Consider the following 16,324-nt stretch of genomic DNA (forward strand, 5'->3'; position numbering starts at 1 on the left):
GGCCCCTCTGCTGCAGCCCCCGGCTCCGTGGCCTGCCGGCACCAGCAGCAGGGCCCGCCGACCCCCAGGCACATGAAATCACCGCTTCGCTGAAGCTGCCTGAGCTGTCACCGGGCTTGCAACTCATTTCCAGGCAGGCGGGTTGGCCTTCCGGGGGGAGATTGCGGCACCACAGCGTTACCCACAGCTGTGTGCGACAGCACACGCTAGCCATGGGCTCCTGGCCCCAGACGTCTCCTCCCTCCAGGCCCGGAAAGGCTTCATTTGGTGCTTCCCGGAGCTGATCCTCAGCCCGCGGTGAGATCTTCCCTGCAAGGCCCAGGGTTTCCAGGGTTTCCAGCCCGGGGGGTCAGGGATGCAGGCCAGTCCGCGCTGCGGCACTGCTGGTGGGTGCAGCAGCGGCACCTTCGGGGTGAGACCTCAGGGCAGCCGCAGCTTTGCGAGTGGAGCCACAGAGTTTGTTTCTATTGCTTCATGTCTGTATTTTTCCCCTGGTCGAGAGCTTGCTGGCAACGGCTGGAGGAGGTGGAAGAGTCGGCGTTGCTGCTGCTCTGCGTCCCAGCTGCTCTCACGCCACCTGGTCCCCAAGGGCCACGCTGCGACGAGGCCAGGTAGGTCTGCCTTTCTCTGGACTCTGCCTTGGTGCTTTGGCGGGGAGTCAAACATGCCGAAAACAGGCTCCCCTTCGCTACCCTCCTGCCCTGGTCACCTGGCCAGCTGCAGCCTTGCCAAGTCTGCTGCCCCACATTGTGCAAGGCTTCGTGGTTACGCTGGCCGCACGCCTTACCCAACAGCCCTTTTCTCCATCTCCCCTCGTTGTGACATTAGCTGGCCCTGTCTCACCTGTCTGGAGCCTTTTGTCACCCCCACCCTCTGGCCTGAGCTCCCCCCTGCCAGCTGGGCCCCCGCTTCCCTTGCGTCGCTCCTCGGCGTTGCCCTCCGGTGGCTTTCCTTGCCCTTCGGTTGGCTGCCTGCCCCGAGCGGGTCCCTGGGGTGGGATTGCGAAGTCCTCCGACGTGCTGCTGGCCTCCACCCAAAGCCTGTCCTGCTGGGGGGCTGGGCGCTGTGCTGGGTGACCCTGCGGCAAAGGGGGTGCCAGCAGGGCGCGGGGCGTGGAGGGCCACCACGGCGGGTGGCTCCGGCGGGCTCCCACGTGCTCCTCGTCAGGGACAGGGGACGGCCACGCTGTCCCAGGCTGCGGGATGGGAGGAGGTGCCGGGGTGGGAGGTGCTGCCGGACACCCAAAGGGCCCCTCAGCTGGGCCATCTGGCCCTCTCCATACGGGTGGACATTAATGTGACAAGGATTGATTTCGGGTCCAGATAATGTTTATGAGCAAAGACAAGCAATTACAGTCTGGCAGGAGTGTAAATACAGGAGCCAAAGTTCCTGCCCTAGCCCTGCCTGGTCCTTCCCAGCTCCCTCGGTGTCGCTGTGGTCACTCTCCTCCTCCCCGAACGTCTACCCCAGTGCTCGGCAGACAGCCCCAAAACGTGTGGTCAGGCCATGCTTCCCCACCGGGGACACCGGTCCCAGGCGCCCAGTGGAGCTGGCTCAAGGGGCCGGGTTTGGGCAAAGACCCTCCTGGGCCACGCAGCGCCACGGCCCCGTGCCAGTGGGGTCTCGGGTGGGCTGCGCTCAAGCTGCCCCTTTGGGGCATGCTGCGAGGGGTCTGGCATCGCGTGGGGGGCAGGATGGGGCTGATTCTGCCACCACCATCCGAGGGGGTGGCCAACTCGGGAGCCACCCTCCGGCAGCCCGACACGGCCCCGAGCACCCCGCCAGGCATCCTGCCACCCCGAGTCTCTGGGGCTGCTTCGTGTGCCCACGGGGAGGTAGGCAGGGCCCTCGCTGACCTGCCATGCCCGAGGACAAGCCGAGCGTGGCAGGCGGTGCTTGGGCCACCTCAGCACCCATAGTTGCTGTGGGTGCACAAACAGCCGCTGCCGGCTCTGGCAGGCCCTCCGCCTCCGAGGGGCACCGCTCGGGCCCTTCTCGCAGCCGTGGCTCCAGGCCAGCCTGCCAGGATCAGGGCTCCGGGGTGGTCCTGGCATCCAGGGACACTGCTCCCCTCGGGCAGGGCAAGGAGCAGCACTGGCAGTGCCGGGGCCAGCCCTGTCCCCAGCCAGGCGCTGTCACCTGCCCACTGCGGGCACAGCAGTACAGGGGCCCCCAGCACTGCCACATCCCCCCAGGGAGCCCCCCACCCTCGGCACGGCCGCAGGACAGCGGTGCACGGAGGGTGCCAGGCGCGGGCTGCGGGACCTGGGGGGCTCAGCTCTCTTCCAGCAACGAGGGGACACCTGTAGCCCCGCTCCAGGAGCCCCACAGCGAGGGACCGACCCTGGGGCCGCAGAGGAAGGGCAGCCCCCCTGGAGGGAGGGCATTGCCTGAAGATGAGCGAAAGCCCTGCTCACCCCTTCCCCAGGCAGCTTTGCCCCCCGTCTCTAACACCCGGGTTTCGCGGTCCCACGGGTGGGTTTCCCCGCGCTCCCGGGGTCACTCCGTGCCCTCTCCCCCTTGCTCACGAGGAGGATTGGGCATGGCCCGGGCTGCCCTGAGGGATGGGCGCCCCAGCCCAGCAGGGCCCCCCCCAGCCGGCATCACGCGTGGGCGATGCCCGTCAGTACGTCTGGGGTGTCAGGATGAAGAGCCGGTCTTCCTCCTTGCGGATCCACTTCATGAGCTTGTTGACAGCACTGATGGCGCCAGCCTTGGTCCCCAGGGGACTGTAGCATATGTAGAGCTCGAAGGCGCTGGTTACCTGGGTGAAGAAGCAGGGCACGTGTCAGGCCCACAGCACACGTCTGCGCCCCACATGGGCCTGGCACTGCCCGTTTCCCTCCGCAGGCTACCGGGAATGGACACGGGCACAGGGGCTCCAGGGCAGGGACGTGGGGTGTCAGTGGAGCACCTGGTTGGCCCCCAGAGTGGGTTTTCTCTGCGACACCAGGGAGTTCGCAACAGCCGATGGCACGGCCTTTGGTGCCAGGGCTAGCCATGCCCCTCGCACCAGAGCTCCCTGGCACAGGGTGTGCACGGGGACCTGATCCTCTCTCCCGGCTGACCCTCAAAGGACCAGACAGAGCCTGGGGACCACCCTGGGGACCACGGTGCTGGCGCTGCGTCCAGTCGGCATCCTCTTGCTCTGCCACGCAGGACCAGAGAGGATGGGATCACCCAGCCCCTATACCTGTCTGCTGCTGCAGGAAGCCCGGCCTGGCCACCCGCTGAGGACCACCGGCACACCCCTGGAGGTGGCCCTTACCCAAGCCAGGAGGTTTTCGCGGGGGCCCGTGAAGTAGATGTTCTTCAGGGGGCGCGAAGAGTTGTGAGCCCGGCTGTGGAGGTACTGGTAGAGCCCCAAGAGCCTTTCCTTCTCCTCCTGCCGCACGTAGGGTGCCTCAACCTCAGGGCTGCAGGAAGACAGTGCCCCGTTAGCCCCCCCACTCCCTGGAGAAGGGCACTTGCGGAGGAGGCTCACCCCCGCCCCAAGGCCTTGGCCCGAGCGTGGTGGCCTTCCCTGGCCAGCCTACGGCCCAGCACTGCCCCAGAGGCCTCACCTGGTGAAGAGCCCCGAGCTCTTGGACTTGTAGATGAAGTGCCGGAGGTCAGGGATGCCCACCTGGGCGACGCTGTAGAAAGGGGTGCGCAGGGCCTCCTGCAGAGCGTGGTGCACCCCCCGCCGCCGCAGGCGCTCCTGGAAGCGCCGCTTGCAGTCGGAGACGGTGAAGAAGTCCTCGCGGTCAGTGGAGACCAGCAGGAGACACAGGTCCATCTCCTGCTCCAGGTAGGAGATGTGGGCGTGGAAGAAGCCGCTGGAATTGAACTTGGGGAGGCAGATGGGAGTCCAGGCCTCGCCCTCCCGGAAGGAGGAGGAAGAGCTGATGAGGTTGAAGAGGAGATGGAGGTCGATGGGGTGGAGGAACTGGTCCTTCTTCCTGACGAGAGACACCAGCTGGTTCCCTGACAGGAGGATGGAGAAGACGAGGCTCTTGGCCTTGGCCTGCTGGAGGCTGGTGCTCACAGCATCCCTGACGCTGGCAGCCAGGGGCAAGCAGCGCACGGCACCCATGAGGAAGCTGGGGTCATGGGCCATGAGGTCGAGGAGGTTGTCAGTGATGCGCTCGGAGCCGGCGAGCAACCTGCGCAGGTCATAGTTCTGCTTCTGCTGGAAGATGTGGTTGAGCTGGGTCCAGGTGAGCAGGCTCAGGATCTGGTAGTAGATGTAGAGCAGCTCGTGGGCGATCTCCTGCTCCGACTGCCGAGTCCGCGCCACTGCCACCAGCACCAGTGGGCTCCTCCGCACGAAGACCACCTTGTAGCCATCTGCTTGGGAGGCAGGTCCCAAGGGAGGTGGGGAAGAGACCTGTAAGCCTGGGTCCCCGCTGCTGCAACTGGGAGCCAGGCTGCAGCCCAGCTGGGCATCCAGCCATGCTCCACTCCCGCCTCCCCCCAGCCACCTCTCTGCCCCAGGTACAGCCAACCCAGGGGACGGATGATCCCCGGCAGCAGGGGCACGGGCCAGGCGCTCCATGCTGCCCACCGTGCCCTGCCAAGGACAACACATCAGGATCTCGGGGGCCCTGATGGATAAACCCCCAGATGATGCACACCAGACTGGAGCAGGCTGCAATGGCACCCGGTCCCGCTCGCCCCCAGCTACCCCCCAGCGCGGTACCTGCGTGGATGGACCGGATGGCATTTTTCTCAGCCTCCAGGAAGGACACCAGGGCCATCATGACACCCATGGTGCTGGAGAGGGCCTCCTCGGACCCGTAGCGGGAATACACGGGCTTGCCCGCCTCGCTCAGCACGAACACATGCTTCCGGTGCATGCGCCAGGTGTCCATGGTGACGTCCTCCTCCTCCCTGCCCGAGAGCACCGAGTCGCGGCGGGCGGCCTGCGGGGACGGCTCCAGCTTCCCCTCCTTGCTCGGCCGCATCTCCTCCTCCAGGTCGAGGGCCATGCCCGTGAGCTGGGTGCTCAGCTCGCTGAAGTCCTTGCTGATCTGCTCCATGCTGGTGGCCTCGGCCGGCTCCCCCTGCCTCTCCTCCGGGCTCCGGGCCGCCGCTCCGCCGTCCTCGGGACTCGTCAGGTCCTCGTAGGAGCGGGTGTGCACAAACATGGCTCCCTCCTGGCCCGCCCCTGCGAACAACGGGCCGTGCAGCGTCCGGCCACCTGCCTCCTCTGCTGACGCGGCGGCCGGCCGGAGGGCGTGAAAGGGACAGACGGATGCGGGGACCTTCCCTCTTGCCCCGGGGCCACCCAGGACCCCTGCGCGTGGCGGCCCCCAGTCCTGCCCCGCCATCCCAGCCGCCCCAGGGCACCCGAGGGTGCACGTCACGCTGGCGGGGAGTCACGGACGGCCCCATCTTCCCCGGGCCAGTCTGCCTAACGAGGAGAAGCTTTTTTCTCGTGAACCCCTGACGACGACGGTCTGCCCCAGCGCCCGTGCTTCGCGCCCCGACGCAGCCCCGGGCTCGGCGGGTTGCCCCTTACCCGGCTCCGTGCCCTGCGCCAGCCCCGGCGTGGGGCTCTCGGCCCGCTCGGCGTGCCGCCCATCTCCCGGCGCCAGGGATCCGTTGGGCACTTCCCAGCCTTTCTTCTTGTGCACATCCGCAGCCATTCCTCGGGGCAGCACCTGCGCGCGACCCACACCGTCACCCCGGCGCCGCCGGGCGCTCCCCCCCGTCTCCCCGCCTGCAAAAGGGGGGCCCGAAACGCCTCTCTGGGCCTCGGCCACGGCGGCGTCCTCAGCCCGATCCTGCTGGCTCAGCAGGGAGCACAAAGCTCCTGGTGAGATGTCAGGAAAGCTGCTCTAATCCAGCAGGATTTCCTCTCTGCCGTGGCGCCGGCCCCGGGTACGGGCTGCACCGCTCTGCCCCTTCTCCCAGAGTCCTGGCGCCTTTCGTCCAGCCTCGGCCCGAATCTCCCCCCGAGCGCAGGGAAAGCCTCCCGGGGCCGCTCGCCCTCCCCTCGCCCGCTTCCCTGGTGTCCCGGCCGGAGCAGAGCTGTGCGCAGAGCCCGGAGGCCTCCTGTTTGCAAAGGGCGGATTTCTGCAGCCTGCCTCGGATTAGGCAGCCGGGACGCAACCGCCACAGCAGGCCGGGGACGCTTTTCCTGCGGCTCCAGCCGTGCTCCGCCGTCGTGGCCCGGCACGGGCCTGCCCGACCCCGCGGCAAGCGCGGCACCGTCCTCGAGCCCCCTCCGCGCGGCTCGCCGCGGCCCGGCGGGGGCAGAGCCCCGGCCATGCCTCCGGCCTGTGTCTGCCCCCCTGCTTGTGGGGGGGAACGGGCCCAAATGCTCACGCACCCGCTCAGCAACTCGCATCGGGAACCGAAAGCAAAAGCCGGCTCCCTGCTCGCCCCTGCCGGCTCCGCGGGCCCCCGTGCCAGGAGGAACGCTGCCGCACGCATAGGCGGCCGTTGTCCCCCGCGCTAGGATGGACCCCGGGGCTGGCTCCGACCCGGGACGCTCCGGCCCCCGGTCCTGGCCACGGCCCGAAAGCCTGCGACACCCCCGAGCGCCCTGAGCTGCGCCCGGCCGGGGATTACAGCCCTGCCCTCGCCTGGCCCTTCCCCTCCCGGCTGCTCTGCCCCGACTGATCCTGCTCCCAGCCGTGTGAGCGCTGTAATTCCCTGCAATGATTTACAGCTCTGACGGCAGGGCCCTTTACTGCCGGCGAATGGCAAACTATGATGGGCCTGGTGTCCCTCTCCCGGAGCCCGGCAGCACACCATAACCACGCACATTCCCACGCGGGATTTCGCTCCGCAGGGTTTCATCCAAACCCCAGCTCAAGCCCTGGGCTGCGGCTGGGAGGAGGTGGCGTGGGGGGCAAGGGTCTCTCCGAGGAGCCCCCCGGGGTCTGCCGGGGTTTCTGCAGCGCTCGTCCTGCAGACAACAGCAGCTCGGGAGTCTCTTCCGCCCACAGCGCTGGTCGGCAAAGGGATCTGCCCCAGCCCGGGGGGAGCGGGACGTGGTCCCTCCTCCCCGCGCGGCAGCGGTGCTGGGCCTCGGCGCTGTCGCTCTGCCCGAGGCTGCGGCACTGGAGGGTGCAGGGCAGCGGCGCTGGGGCACCGGGACCCCGCACTGTCAGCCGCCCCCCCGCCTGCAGCCCCCACCTGGGAGAGCCAGGGCAGGACCCCAGCCCCACAGCTGGCCGCCGGCAGGCAGGGGGAGGCTTTGGGGGGTGTAACTCTCCCCGGCTCCTCTGGCGCCTTTGCCCAGCACCCACGGTGCGAGCGCGGTGCTGGGAGCGCGGGCGGGCACCAGGAGAGCCCGGTTTCCCCGCAGGATCCCTCACGACCCTGGGAGCCGGCGTTGCCGGTGCTGCCGCCCGCACCGCGCTCCCTGCCGGCCCCGGTGCCAGGAGCTCGGGGAGGGCTGGCGCCGGCCGGGGCCTCCCGCGCGCTGGCGGAGGGGAAAGCGGCGAGAGACGGAGGCTAAGGACAATGCAAAGGGACCAACCTTCGTGGCTCTTCCCGTTGGCGCCGGAGGCCCAGGCGAGCAGCACGGAGGGCACGGCCCCGGCGGGGACAGCCTGGCAGCCTCCCGGGCACGGCTCAGGCGGAGCGGGAAGGACGCGCGCCCCGGGCGGCCGGCTCCCTGCCCGCCCCTGCCCGCTCCGGGGTCCCGGGCATCGCCGGCACCCCGGCTGCTCCGCTCCGGCGGCTCCAGCCGGGAAGGAGCCCTACAGCTGCTTCTCCTCCCCAAGGTCGGACTCCAGCGCTGCCAACCCCGCTGAATCCTGGGGACTGTAGTCAGCGCACAGGCGCTCGCCCCGCCATCCCCGGCCGCCGGGCGAGGGGCCGCCGGGCTCCCGCAGCCCCCGGCCCGCTCCCAAGCGCCCCGCCGGCCCCTCCCCGGCTCCGCATCGCGGCCCGGCCGCCGCGGGCCTTCTCCGTGGGTCCGACCCCCAGGAAGCCGCCCGGAGGAGCCCCGTCCCTCGGCCCAGCTCCGCCACAAAGGGGACGTGGCCGGAGGGCTGGGCAAGGCGGCCGCCGAGGCCGCGCACCTCTGCCGGGCGCTGCCGTCGCCCGCCCGCGACCCCGCCCGTCCTGGGAGCCCAGGGAAGGGGCCGCAGCGCGGGGTTTAGCCCCTTTCGGCGGGGCGGCGAGCACACCGGGGGAGGAGGAGACACCCAAACTGCGAGCGGCGGCGCGGGCGGCAGCACGGCCCGGGGGTCCCAGTGCCGCCCCCGGTAGCGAGCAGCCGCCGGGGCGCCGGGCAGAGCTGCCCCGTGCCTCAGTTTCCCCGCCGCAGCCGCTCCCCTGCCGTGCGACACGGCGCGGCCGCCCTGCAGGGCGGGGTACGGTTTGGGGGCCCCGGGGGGCTGCGGGGGACCCCGCGCCGCCGCCCCGCCGGGTGGAAGGGGCAGCCGGGAGGGCCCCCGCCGCCCTCTCCGCACCCCGAGGGCGCGGGCCGCCGGTGGGGCTGGCGGGACCGGCCCACGGCCACGCGTGGCCGCGGGAGGAGCCGGCCGGCCGCCCCGCTCCGGGGCCGGACACGCGCGGCCGCCCCCGCCGCGGGTGGTGGCTGAGCCTCGGGGCTCCGGCCGCCACTACATCTCCCAGCGTGCCCCGGGAGCGCGGCGGCGGCTCCCCTCCCTCGCAGGGCACTCTGGGAAATGCAGTCCGCCCCCGCGGGCAGCGCGCGGCGCCAGGCCGGGGCGGCGCGGGACATGCCGGGAGCGGTAGTAGCGCGGCCGGGCGGGCGGGGCGCGACTCTGCTTCCCATGGTGCTGCGCGCGGCGGCGGGCGGGAGGGGGAGTTCGTCCCGGAAGTTCCGGTTCCCTCCTCAGCGGAGCGCTGGGCCTGGGGCGGCGGGAGCGGCGGCGCGGAGGTGAGGGGCTCCGCGCCCGCGGGCCCGGCCGGAGGCCGCCGGGGGGGCGCCCGACGTGGCGGGGCCGCGCAGGGGGCTGTGCCTCGGGGAGGGGCGCGCTGCTGCGGAGCCGCGCGTGGGGCCGCACGGGGCGGGAAGGGGGGAAGGGCGGGGTGTCTGCCGGGGCCGCCGGCGTGGAGGAGCGGGGGGGCCCCGGGAGAGGGGCCTAAAGGAGCCGGGGGGCCTCCCGGAAGTGAGGAGCGGGGGGGTCTCCCGGGGCCGCCCCCGCCTGGGCTGGCGGCGAGCGAGCGGCTCCCGGGCCGCGGCTGCAGGCTCAGCCGTACCGGGGTGGGGGGGGCCACGCCAGCGGGGCTCGTCGCTGAGCAGGCCGCGGTCCCTGATGCCTGTGACGTTTTGAGACCCCGGTCAAAATTAGGGCTCTTTTGACCCCACCGTGTGTGTGTGTGAAAAATAGCTCAGAACACCTGCGGTTCTGAAGCGGATGGACAAGAAGTGGGTCACATTCCTGCTGGGATGTGCAGGAAGGGGCTCTGGTCTCATCCCTGGTTGCAGATGAATCAGTTAACAGTCAGGGCAGGTAATGGGACAAGTGAGGTTTTGGACTGTAAATAGGGGCGAAGGTGTGGGCAGAACGTGGCCTGGCTCTTGCGGGAGGCTGGTGAAGGCTGGTTTCTTGCTTTCAACTCACCGGTATGGAACTGTTGGGAGTAGTAACAGTGAGCTCTCCTGTCTTGTTTTCTTTCTTTTTTCTCAAAAATCTGACGCCGCAGGAGTTTGATATTGTTGCTAATCTGTGGTATTAATTTTGGAAATGCAACTGAAAGTGGAATCCACTTTCTTACCCCACAGGGCATTGTTGGCATGAAAGCTTCTCTGAACTCTTCGTAGGTGGGAATGCGCTCATAAAGTCCTTTGGGGCAAACAAGGTCAGGAGAGTAATGGGGTGTAGGATGATTCCCCTGATTGCTTCTAATGCATGCTTTTTTATGTACAAGAAAACTAAAAAGCGCACACATCTGTTTTTAAGCGAAAACTTCCAGCCTGATAGCTGGAAGAACGAAAATGATTTTCCCTCTCTTCACTTTCAAACTTCCATGACATGATTTTGATTTTCTACAGTTCTAGATTATAGATCTTCAACTTCAAAATTGGAAATAACAAGCTTTTTTTGGCTACTTACTACTTCCGTAGCTTGGAAAAATGTTTTGGTTTGTACCTCTTGTCCTGCTTGAATATCCCAGATGCTTGTCCTTTCTTTAGGCTTACAAAAACTCTACTGAGTGCAAAAAGTTCTTCCACGGAAAATTATTTGCTCTGTTTTTTGAGCAGTCTTGTGCATGCTTATGTGTTTGATATCCTCGTGCTCCATAAGTGCCAAGTTTGGCAGCCTTGGCAAAATCTGTTTGGAGAGAAGCTGTGAATATCAGAGTGCTTGTCTCAAAGTAAAATAGTATCTCTTTGTAATTTCAGCTTGCCTGATCTGTCATCAATTTCCCCTCTCTCCCCCAAAATTTGGAAGACAACATGCAAAATGTTGGTTGAATGAGTGGAGGTCGATGAGAAGGTGCTCGCGAGCTGTGTGTTGGCATTCCTCGCTCAGCCCCTTGGCAGAAGTCTTTAATTATTCCTTAAGAAAGACAGCTTCTTAGTCTAGCTCAGTTAATGATTCTGATGTTCGGTGCCATTATTTTGTCATAGTATGATGTGAATTTCCGTAAGAAATCCAGAAGCACGGAGTGTGCTGAGGCAGGGCTCGGGATGTGCAGTTTGGAAAACAGAATTGGGAACTTCCTCCAAGCTGCGGGAGCAGTCGCCGGGCTGCTCGGGGGTGCGCTGGGCGGGATGGAGGACACTGTCGTAAGGAAGTTCTTGCACATAGTCACAAGGGAGCATGCGAAGCCCTGGCTGGCTGCCACTTTCTCGCACTCCAGTCTCTTCTGTGTGCTGGGAGGGCTGTGGGACCACCAGTCACTGAGAAACTAAGGCCACAAAAGGCCTTCTGCTCCTCTGAGATGCCCCTTCTGTATCTTTGCTGGAGCCAAGGCTTTATCACAAGGAAATAGAGCCAACTGGGAGAGGAGGAGGAAAATATACAGATTACTTTTAGTATGCATGTTAGCCCTCCTGAATGTTCGGGATAATCATAACAGCTAACTATTATCATAAAAGAATTATAAATAAGGGCTCTGTGAGTAACCGGACCATGTTGTGGATTGTGTGCCCGTGTCATTGTGCCACCCTGAAATGGCCTTTGTTGCCATCTCCTTCAGATGCATGATTGTGACTTATGTATGGCAAAACTGAAGAAGTAATAATTCACAGCTCTTAAGTGTGGATTTTTACTGTGCTTTCCTGGTGGCCTGGCCCCATCCCCAGGCTCTGTTGGTGTGTCTTCTGCGAACAGCCTAGCTCACACCAAACCTCCAAACGCCGACCTGTGCCGTGGAACGCAAAGGCTGGTTGCTGGCTTCAGCCCATGGCTTCCCATGCGCTGCTGTGTTGCTTTTTGGGAGGTTTGGGATTGCCAGCAGGATGCGGTTCTGCTTCCTGGTTTCCTCCTGCCAGCTCTGCGCTGGGATCCAGTCAAATCACTTGTGTAGATAACACTGGAAACCCAGAGATTATTGCAAGCAGGGAGAAGGGTGCCATGCAGGCAATAACCTGACTGTGAAAAAAGGGTAGCTCCTGATGGTGTCTCATCACAGGTTTAGGAAGCCCAAGGACCTTGACTGAAAGCAGTGGCACAACTTGCATCTCTTAGAGCAGTTGTCTAAGGGTATACCTTCAGGAGATCTCTGTCCCTCTGCTGCAGTTTGCTGCCACCTTGTTTTGTGGGCTGTACAGTAAACTCTATCACTGAAATGACCTGGTTAAATGCAACTCTTTTTGGAGTGTTATCTGTGATGCAGACCCAGAAAAACGTATGTTGGCACAACTAACGTGTTGTGTATTGTCAAAGGCAGAATGGAGGGAGCAAATGGTGGAGGCTGAGCGGAGGGGACTGTTTGAGCCAGTATTCCTGCCTGTATTATTGAACCATGACCTCATGCTTGGTGGATGTTGCTGCATGGTTCAGTTGGTCTATGCCAGGTCTGACATCAGTCTAGTGTTCCTCCCTCCCCCATTTGATAATTTGAATATTACATCCTATTAGTTCCCAGTTGGCAAGGAATTTTTTTTCTCTCTCTCTTTTTTTTTTTTTTTTTTTTTTTTTTTTAAGTAGAAGCTTGTTGACTTAATGAAAACTGGAGTGGGGGAGGAGATCCCAAAGGGAAGAACACGAAACACCAGGTCTGCAGATGTCTGCAGCCTGCTAATGATCATAGATAAAAGGACTGGCTGATGACAGCCAATGTCTCTGCCATAACCATTTTCACTTGTTTGTCCTCTCAGTGGAAGGTACAGTTTTAGTTCTCTTAGATTCATGCCTATGAAAGAAAAAAAGCGTAGGGCTTATGGAGAAAATTCCTGGAGATATGGAGATATTTGTTGTTACAGCTCCGTTTTGCCGAAACTGCAGATGGCACTTGATCTATGTGCGAGGAAAGTGAGTTGAGGGTGTTGGTGCCTCAGCATCCCAGAGCTGTAAGAATAGCCTGGGAGCACGGGGAAAGGCCTGCTCTTCATCAGCGGCTGTTACCGCGGGAGCGATATACAAGCGGGGCTGGTTTTGAGGACAGCTGGGCTAGAGAAGCAGCACACTGGGCCACAACATCAGGAGCTGTATGATACTTGCAGGGACTAGCATTCTCGGACTTTAGTGGCTGTTTGCACAGTTCTACGAACCTGCTTCTTCAGGAAATGGCATTAAAAGGAGTTGACCGGCAGTGGTTACATAGGTTGTCTTCGTCAGCCGCCACTGCGAGTCAGGCCCTGCAATCCCCTGCCTCCCACGTGAGCGTTAGCTCTCTGGCGATGGACCCTGGTAGGAGCATGTACTCTGTGCTCCCAGGGCAGTTGCCTTTGGCTTCTTGGCACAGGTGACTGCTGGGAGTGGTATCTGGCCTCACTCCCTGTTATAACTTCTGTCATAACCTGCTCTTTCAAACTGCCACGAGACAGAGGTGCTGACCTCTGGTAGTCGAAAAGGGACGTTGTGTGCATTTTTTTTGAGGTTATCTGCGCCAGCCAGGTCTGGTGGTAAGTGACCTTAGTGTCTTCTGTTCCACGTGATCACTGAAATTAGTTTAATTCTGCTTTTGAATGCTTTGTCGAAGCATGCTAGCCCCAGATCTCTTAACCTTGGTCTGGTAGCGTGGCATACTCCCAAGTTGCTTGCTAGTCTGTAGAAAATGCCTGTATCTAAGCTGGTGCTACGTACGGCATGCTGCTGCTACAGCTCTGAATGTGTTTGGTCTTTGCTGGTAAGACAGGATGTCATGTTACCTGTTTAGGCAAGATGAAGATGTCTGGACTGTTAAATATAGAGTTCAAAAACATCCTTACAGTAGCGTGGTGCTGTCAACATCTTCTGGAGGTGGTGGTGACCTGTGAGCATGCTGGCCATGTTTTCTGGAGGTGCCAGACCTCTGGGTCCTTCTTCATGAGTGAGAATGGGAATTTCCTGAAAATGTAGGTAATGCCGTCTGAAGTAAGCGCAGGTGTGGTGGACAGTAGAGGAAGGAGGAGAGGCATGGTGTTCTGGAATATGTGGAGAATAGCATTTTCCTACATCGCTGCTATTGGGACAAATCCACTATTGTTCTGTCTGAATAGCGCCACAGTCGTGTGGATGTAATTATCAGATGGACTGGTGTGGCAGCTAAATCCTGTTTCTGAGGTTGTCTGTTGCTAGCTACGTCATTTTGCGCTATGCTTTGCTGCAGCCTTTTTCTGGAGAAGACAGAAGTGCTTCCCATTTGAGTTCTGGCTTTGGCAGTAGCCAGGAAATCCTCACCTTCTCCACTGGGGAGAGGAGGTGGGTGAAATTTTAGATGTCTGTTGATGCATGTGTTAGCAGCGACGCTCAGCTTGAGTAGGGCAGTGGCAGAGAACAGTCACTGTAATGATTTATTGGCAAAGCATGCTCTGTTATCTAGACACTCTGAGGGCAAAGTAAGTGTAGTAGACCAAAGGTGGTGATAGTTTCCTTAAACAACAAAGAGCTTATGGCAAAAATAGTTTGGATTAAACATTAATTGCCAACTGTTGTTCAGTGACGGTCCTCGTCACTGATAGGTTGTGGCGTTCTCACATTTCTAGTTGTGCTCCAAATAGTGTTAGACAGCACAGTATGTTGGAAAGCTTTATGTTAATCAAAAGCAAATATCAAATTGTTTGCCCACCCGTACTGACAGTTTGATTTCAAAAGTCACTTGAAGTGTGCAAATTGGAGCAAGTTTAACTGTTGCATTGTTAATGTTCACGCCTGAGTGTGGTGGTGTATATTTGTGGATCTTGGATGTCCCCCACACCCCTTTTCCTAACTGTGAGTGGTTTTTCTTCCGTGATGTATTTTTCTTGGCTTATGTCTTACCGTCATGGTGTTTATTCAACAGATTTTGCTGTCTTGGTGTTCATAGTGTGAATTATCCATTTCTGGAAGCCTACCAGACGGAAGAAAAATGTGGGGAGACCATCGGCAAGCCAACAGAATGGGGTCATTTCGGTAAGCATTTGAATGTAGAGTTTTTTTCAGTAACATTCTTAAACTCAATAAGCAGCAGGAAATTTCTCTTAGTATTTCTGCACATCTTCCTCTAGACAGAGTATTCTGTTGTGATGATGTGGTTTTTGTGTTTTTGTAGACAGCTGCTTTTAGTGTTTCTCTTCCTTCTATGCACCACCTTTTCTAGGAATGCTTAGTTTAGCTGTTACAAGCTAAGGTGTTGATATGCCTCGGCTTTTGGTCTTATGTGCTGTTAAGACCTCGAAGAAATACCTAATACTGTGATGTTGATTCTCTTCAACCATGATGATTGCCTTAATTGAGACTACTTTGTGAGGATAGTTAGACCATTATATCTCAATATTCTTGGCTGTGCTCCTTCAAAAGACATTTTTGAGTGTCACTGGAACTGTTTTAAAGATTTATACCCAAGCAACTTGCACAGTTCCTTAGTTTATATTTCTCTGGTTGTTAATAGGCCTTATGTTTGTGATAGGACTCTGGGTATAAAAAGATGGGGGCACCAAGAGCTAGGGTTTTTTTCTGTTGTGCGTAATTTCTTTCATCCTTTGCTCATGTGTCCACCTCAGTTAATTGAATATCAACAGGATAGATGGGCTTCCTCATGGCATACATTTATCTGAAGGATTCTGAAATAAGAATATTTCAAATTATTGTCCGACTGTAATGTGTTGAGAAAGCTGATGACATTTTTACTAGTAAAAACAGCACCCTCCAGAACCTGTCTCAACAGTATTGATAGAAGAGTGATCACCATTTGTGGTGATATCAATAATGCTGCTCTGCTGATGTTTAAATGGATTTTACCAGCATCACTCTTTACTCTGTTGGGTGGGGAATCCTAACCTTGAACCAGGTTTTAATCACTATTTTCTGTGGTAGCAAAACAGGGGCATTCAGGTCAATAAATCTGTATACAATTTGATTAGCTGTGCAAATGTCACCTTGCATTTTGCTGGTGAGCGGTTTGTGTAGTGAAACTCAAAGCAGAACTTGACTTCTTGTTGTTGCTAAGGAAATGTTTATTGGCTAGGGTTGGTTTTAGTGTTATTTTAAAAGGTATTGATATCTTATTATTCTAATTTTTTTTTATAAATGCGTTGGAATCACACTTAGCTGCAAAGTCAGGTGGCTCCATCTCAAAAACAATATACTGGGTTTTGAAAAACTATCGTAAGAGGAAACCTCCTCTTGAGTTTCACTGTGCAGAGATCACGAGAACTTACACCTGTAGCAGTGTCAACTCAGTGTAGGGCAGCCAGTCTGGAGGCACGAGCACACGGTAATCTTGAACTTTGATTGTTGGCACATTCCTGTGAGGCATCCTCAAAGTCTGAAATGATAGTTCTCAGCGTTTTGAGGGTTTAGACTCCAGCGTGAGGGAATATAAATGAATCTGTGTCATATGTTAATAGAATATGTTTGGTAACCTTTGCTTTTGTGTGCCTCATGATGATGTGATAAGCTAGCTGTTTGTGATACTGCCCAGAGAACTTAAACTGAAGCGGTTCCTTACAGGCTTGTGCTGGTGATGATAATAAACAAATGCACCAGTTGGTGGAACCTTGAACAGCTGCAGAGCTGTGTGCAGTGCAGGACTATGTGGATTGCTACCATCATTAACCCATTAATATTGCAGGTATTCCCTGTTGAGTGCTTCTGGAAATTGTGCTGAAATGGGAGCACCCAAGTTTACTTTCTCACATCTGTCGTATGCTGCCTCATCTTAAACTGCCAAACATCAATATCTTCTGCGGATCTTAGACTGTTACACAACTCTATAAAAGTTTAGAGAAGAATGTGCTGCTGTGTAGATTGCAGACTCTAAGCACGTTATGAATAATACT

At 59.3% G+C, this 16,324-nt stretch overlaps 2 protein-coding genes across 4 annotated transcripts in view; one reads left to right on the plus strand and one right to left on the minus strand.

Moving 5' to 3' along the window:
• Window positions 1–1,310: 1,310 nt before the first annotated feature.
• On the minus strand, window positions 1,311–8,058 carry MON1A (MON1 homolog A, secretory trafficking associated). Of its 2 annotated transcripts, none has more exons than XM_064518618.1 (6): window positions 7,475–8,058; window positions 5,504–5,645; window positions 4,682–5,149; window positions 3,564–4,332; window positions 3,269–3,416; window positions 1,311–2,764 (listed from the first exon to the last, which is right to left on the minus strand). In XM_064518618.1, the coding sequence occupies exons 2-6, from the start codon at window positions 5,628–5,630 to the stop codon at window positions 2,624–2,626; spliced, it is 1,653 nt and encodes a 550-aa protein (XP_064374688.1). In that variant the 5' UTR covers window positions 5,631–5,645; window positions 7,475–8,058; the 3' UTR covers window positions 1,311–2,623. The 2 variants fall into 2 exon arrangements, with proteins under 2 accessions (XP_064374688.1, XP_025962382.2); XM_026106597.2 differs by having other exon boundaries at window positions 3,564–4,329; window positions 7,475–8,050.
• Window positions 8,059–8,742: 684 nt separating this feature from the next.
• RBM6 (RNA binding motif protein 6) overlaps window positions 8,743–16,324 on the plus strand; it is a 62,346-nt gene continuing 54,764 nt past the window's right edge. Inside the window, exons 1-2 of one of the 2 annotated variants that reach the window (XM_064518619.1) lie at window positions 8,743–8,848; window positions 14,347–14,456. In XM_064518619.1, coding sequence (XP_064374689.1) covers window positions 14,413–14,456 — 44 coding nt within the window. In that variant the 5' untranslated portion in view covers window positions 8,743–8,848; window positions 14,347–14,412. The remainder of the gene's footprint in view (window positions 8,849–14,346; window positions 14,457–16,324) is intronic. The other variant, XM_064518620.1, reaches the window with a different exon arrangement.

Source organism: Dromaius novaehollandiae, chromosome 12 (assembly GCF_036370855.1).
Source record: "Dromaius novaehollandiae isolate bDroNov1 chromosome 12, bDroNov1.hap1, whole genome shotgun sequence".
In the NCBI taxonomy this organism is placed as follows: Eukaryota; Metazoa; Chordata; class Aves; order Casuariiformes; family Dromaiidae; genus Dromaius; species Dromaius novaehollandiae.

What these genes read in the sequence shown, in the direction of transcription:
- MON1A (XM_064518618.1), bottom strand. Translation starts at nt 5,630, where the DNA reads ATGGCTGCGGATGTGCACAAGAAGAAAGGCTGGGAAGTGCCCAACGGA. An exon ending in CATCCGGTCCATCCACGCAG is followed by an intron (nt 4,333 to 4,681) that starts GTACCGCGCTGG and finishes CTGCCTCCCAAG; the next exon opens with CAGATGGCTACAAGGTGGTC. An exon ending in GCGAAAACCTCCTGGCTTGG is followed by an intron (nt 2,765 to 3,268) that starts GTAAGGGCCACC and finishes TTCTTCACCCAG; the next exon opens with GTAACCAGCGCCTTCGAGCT.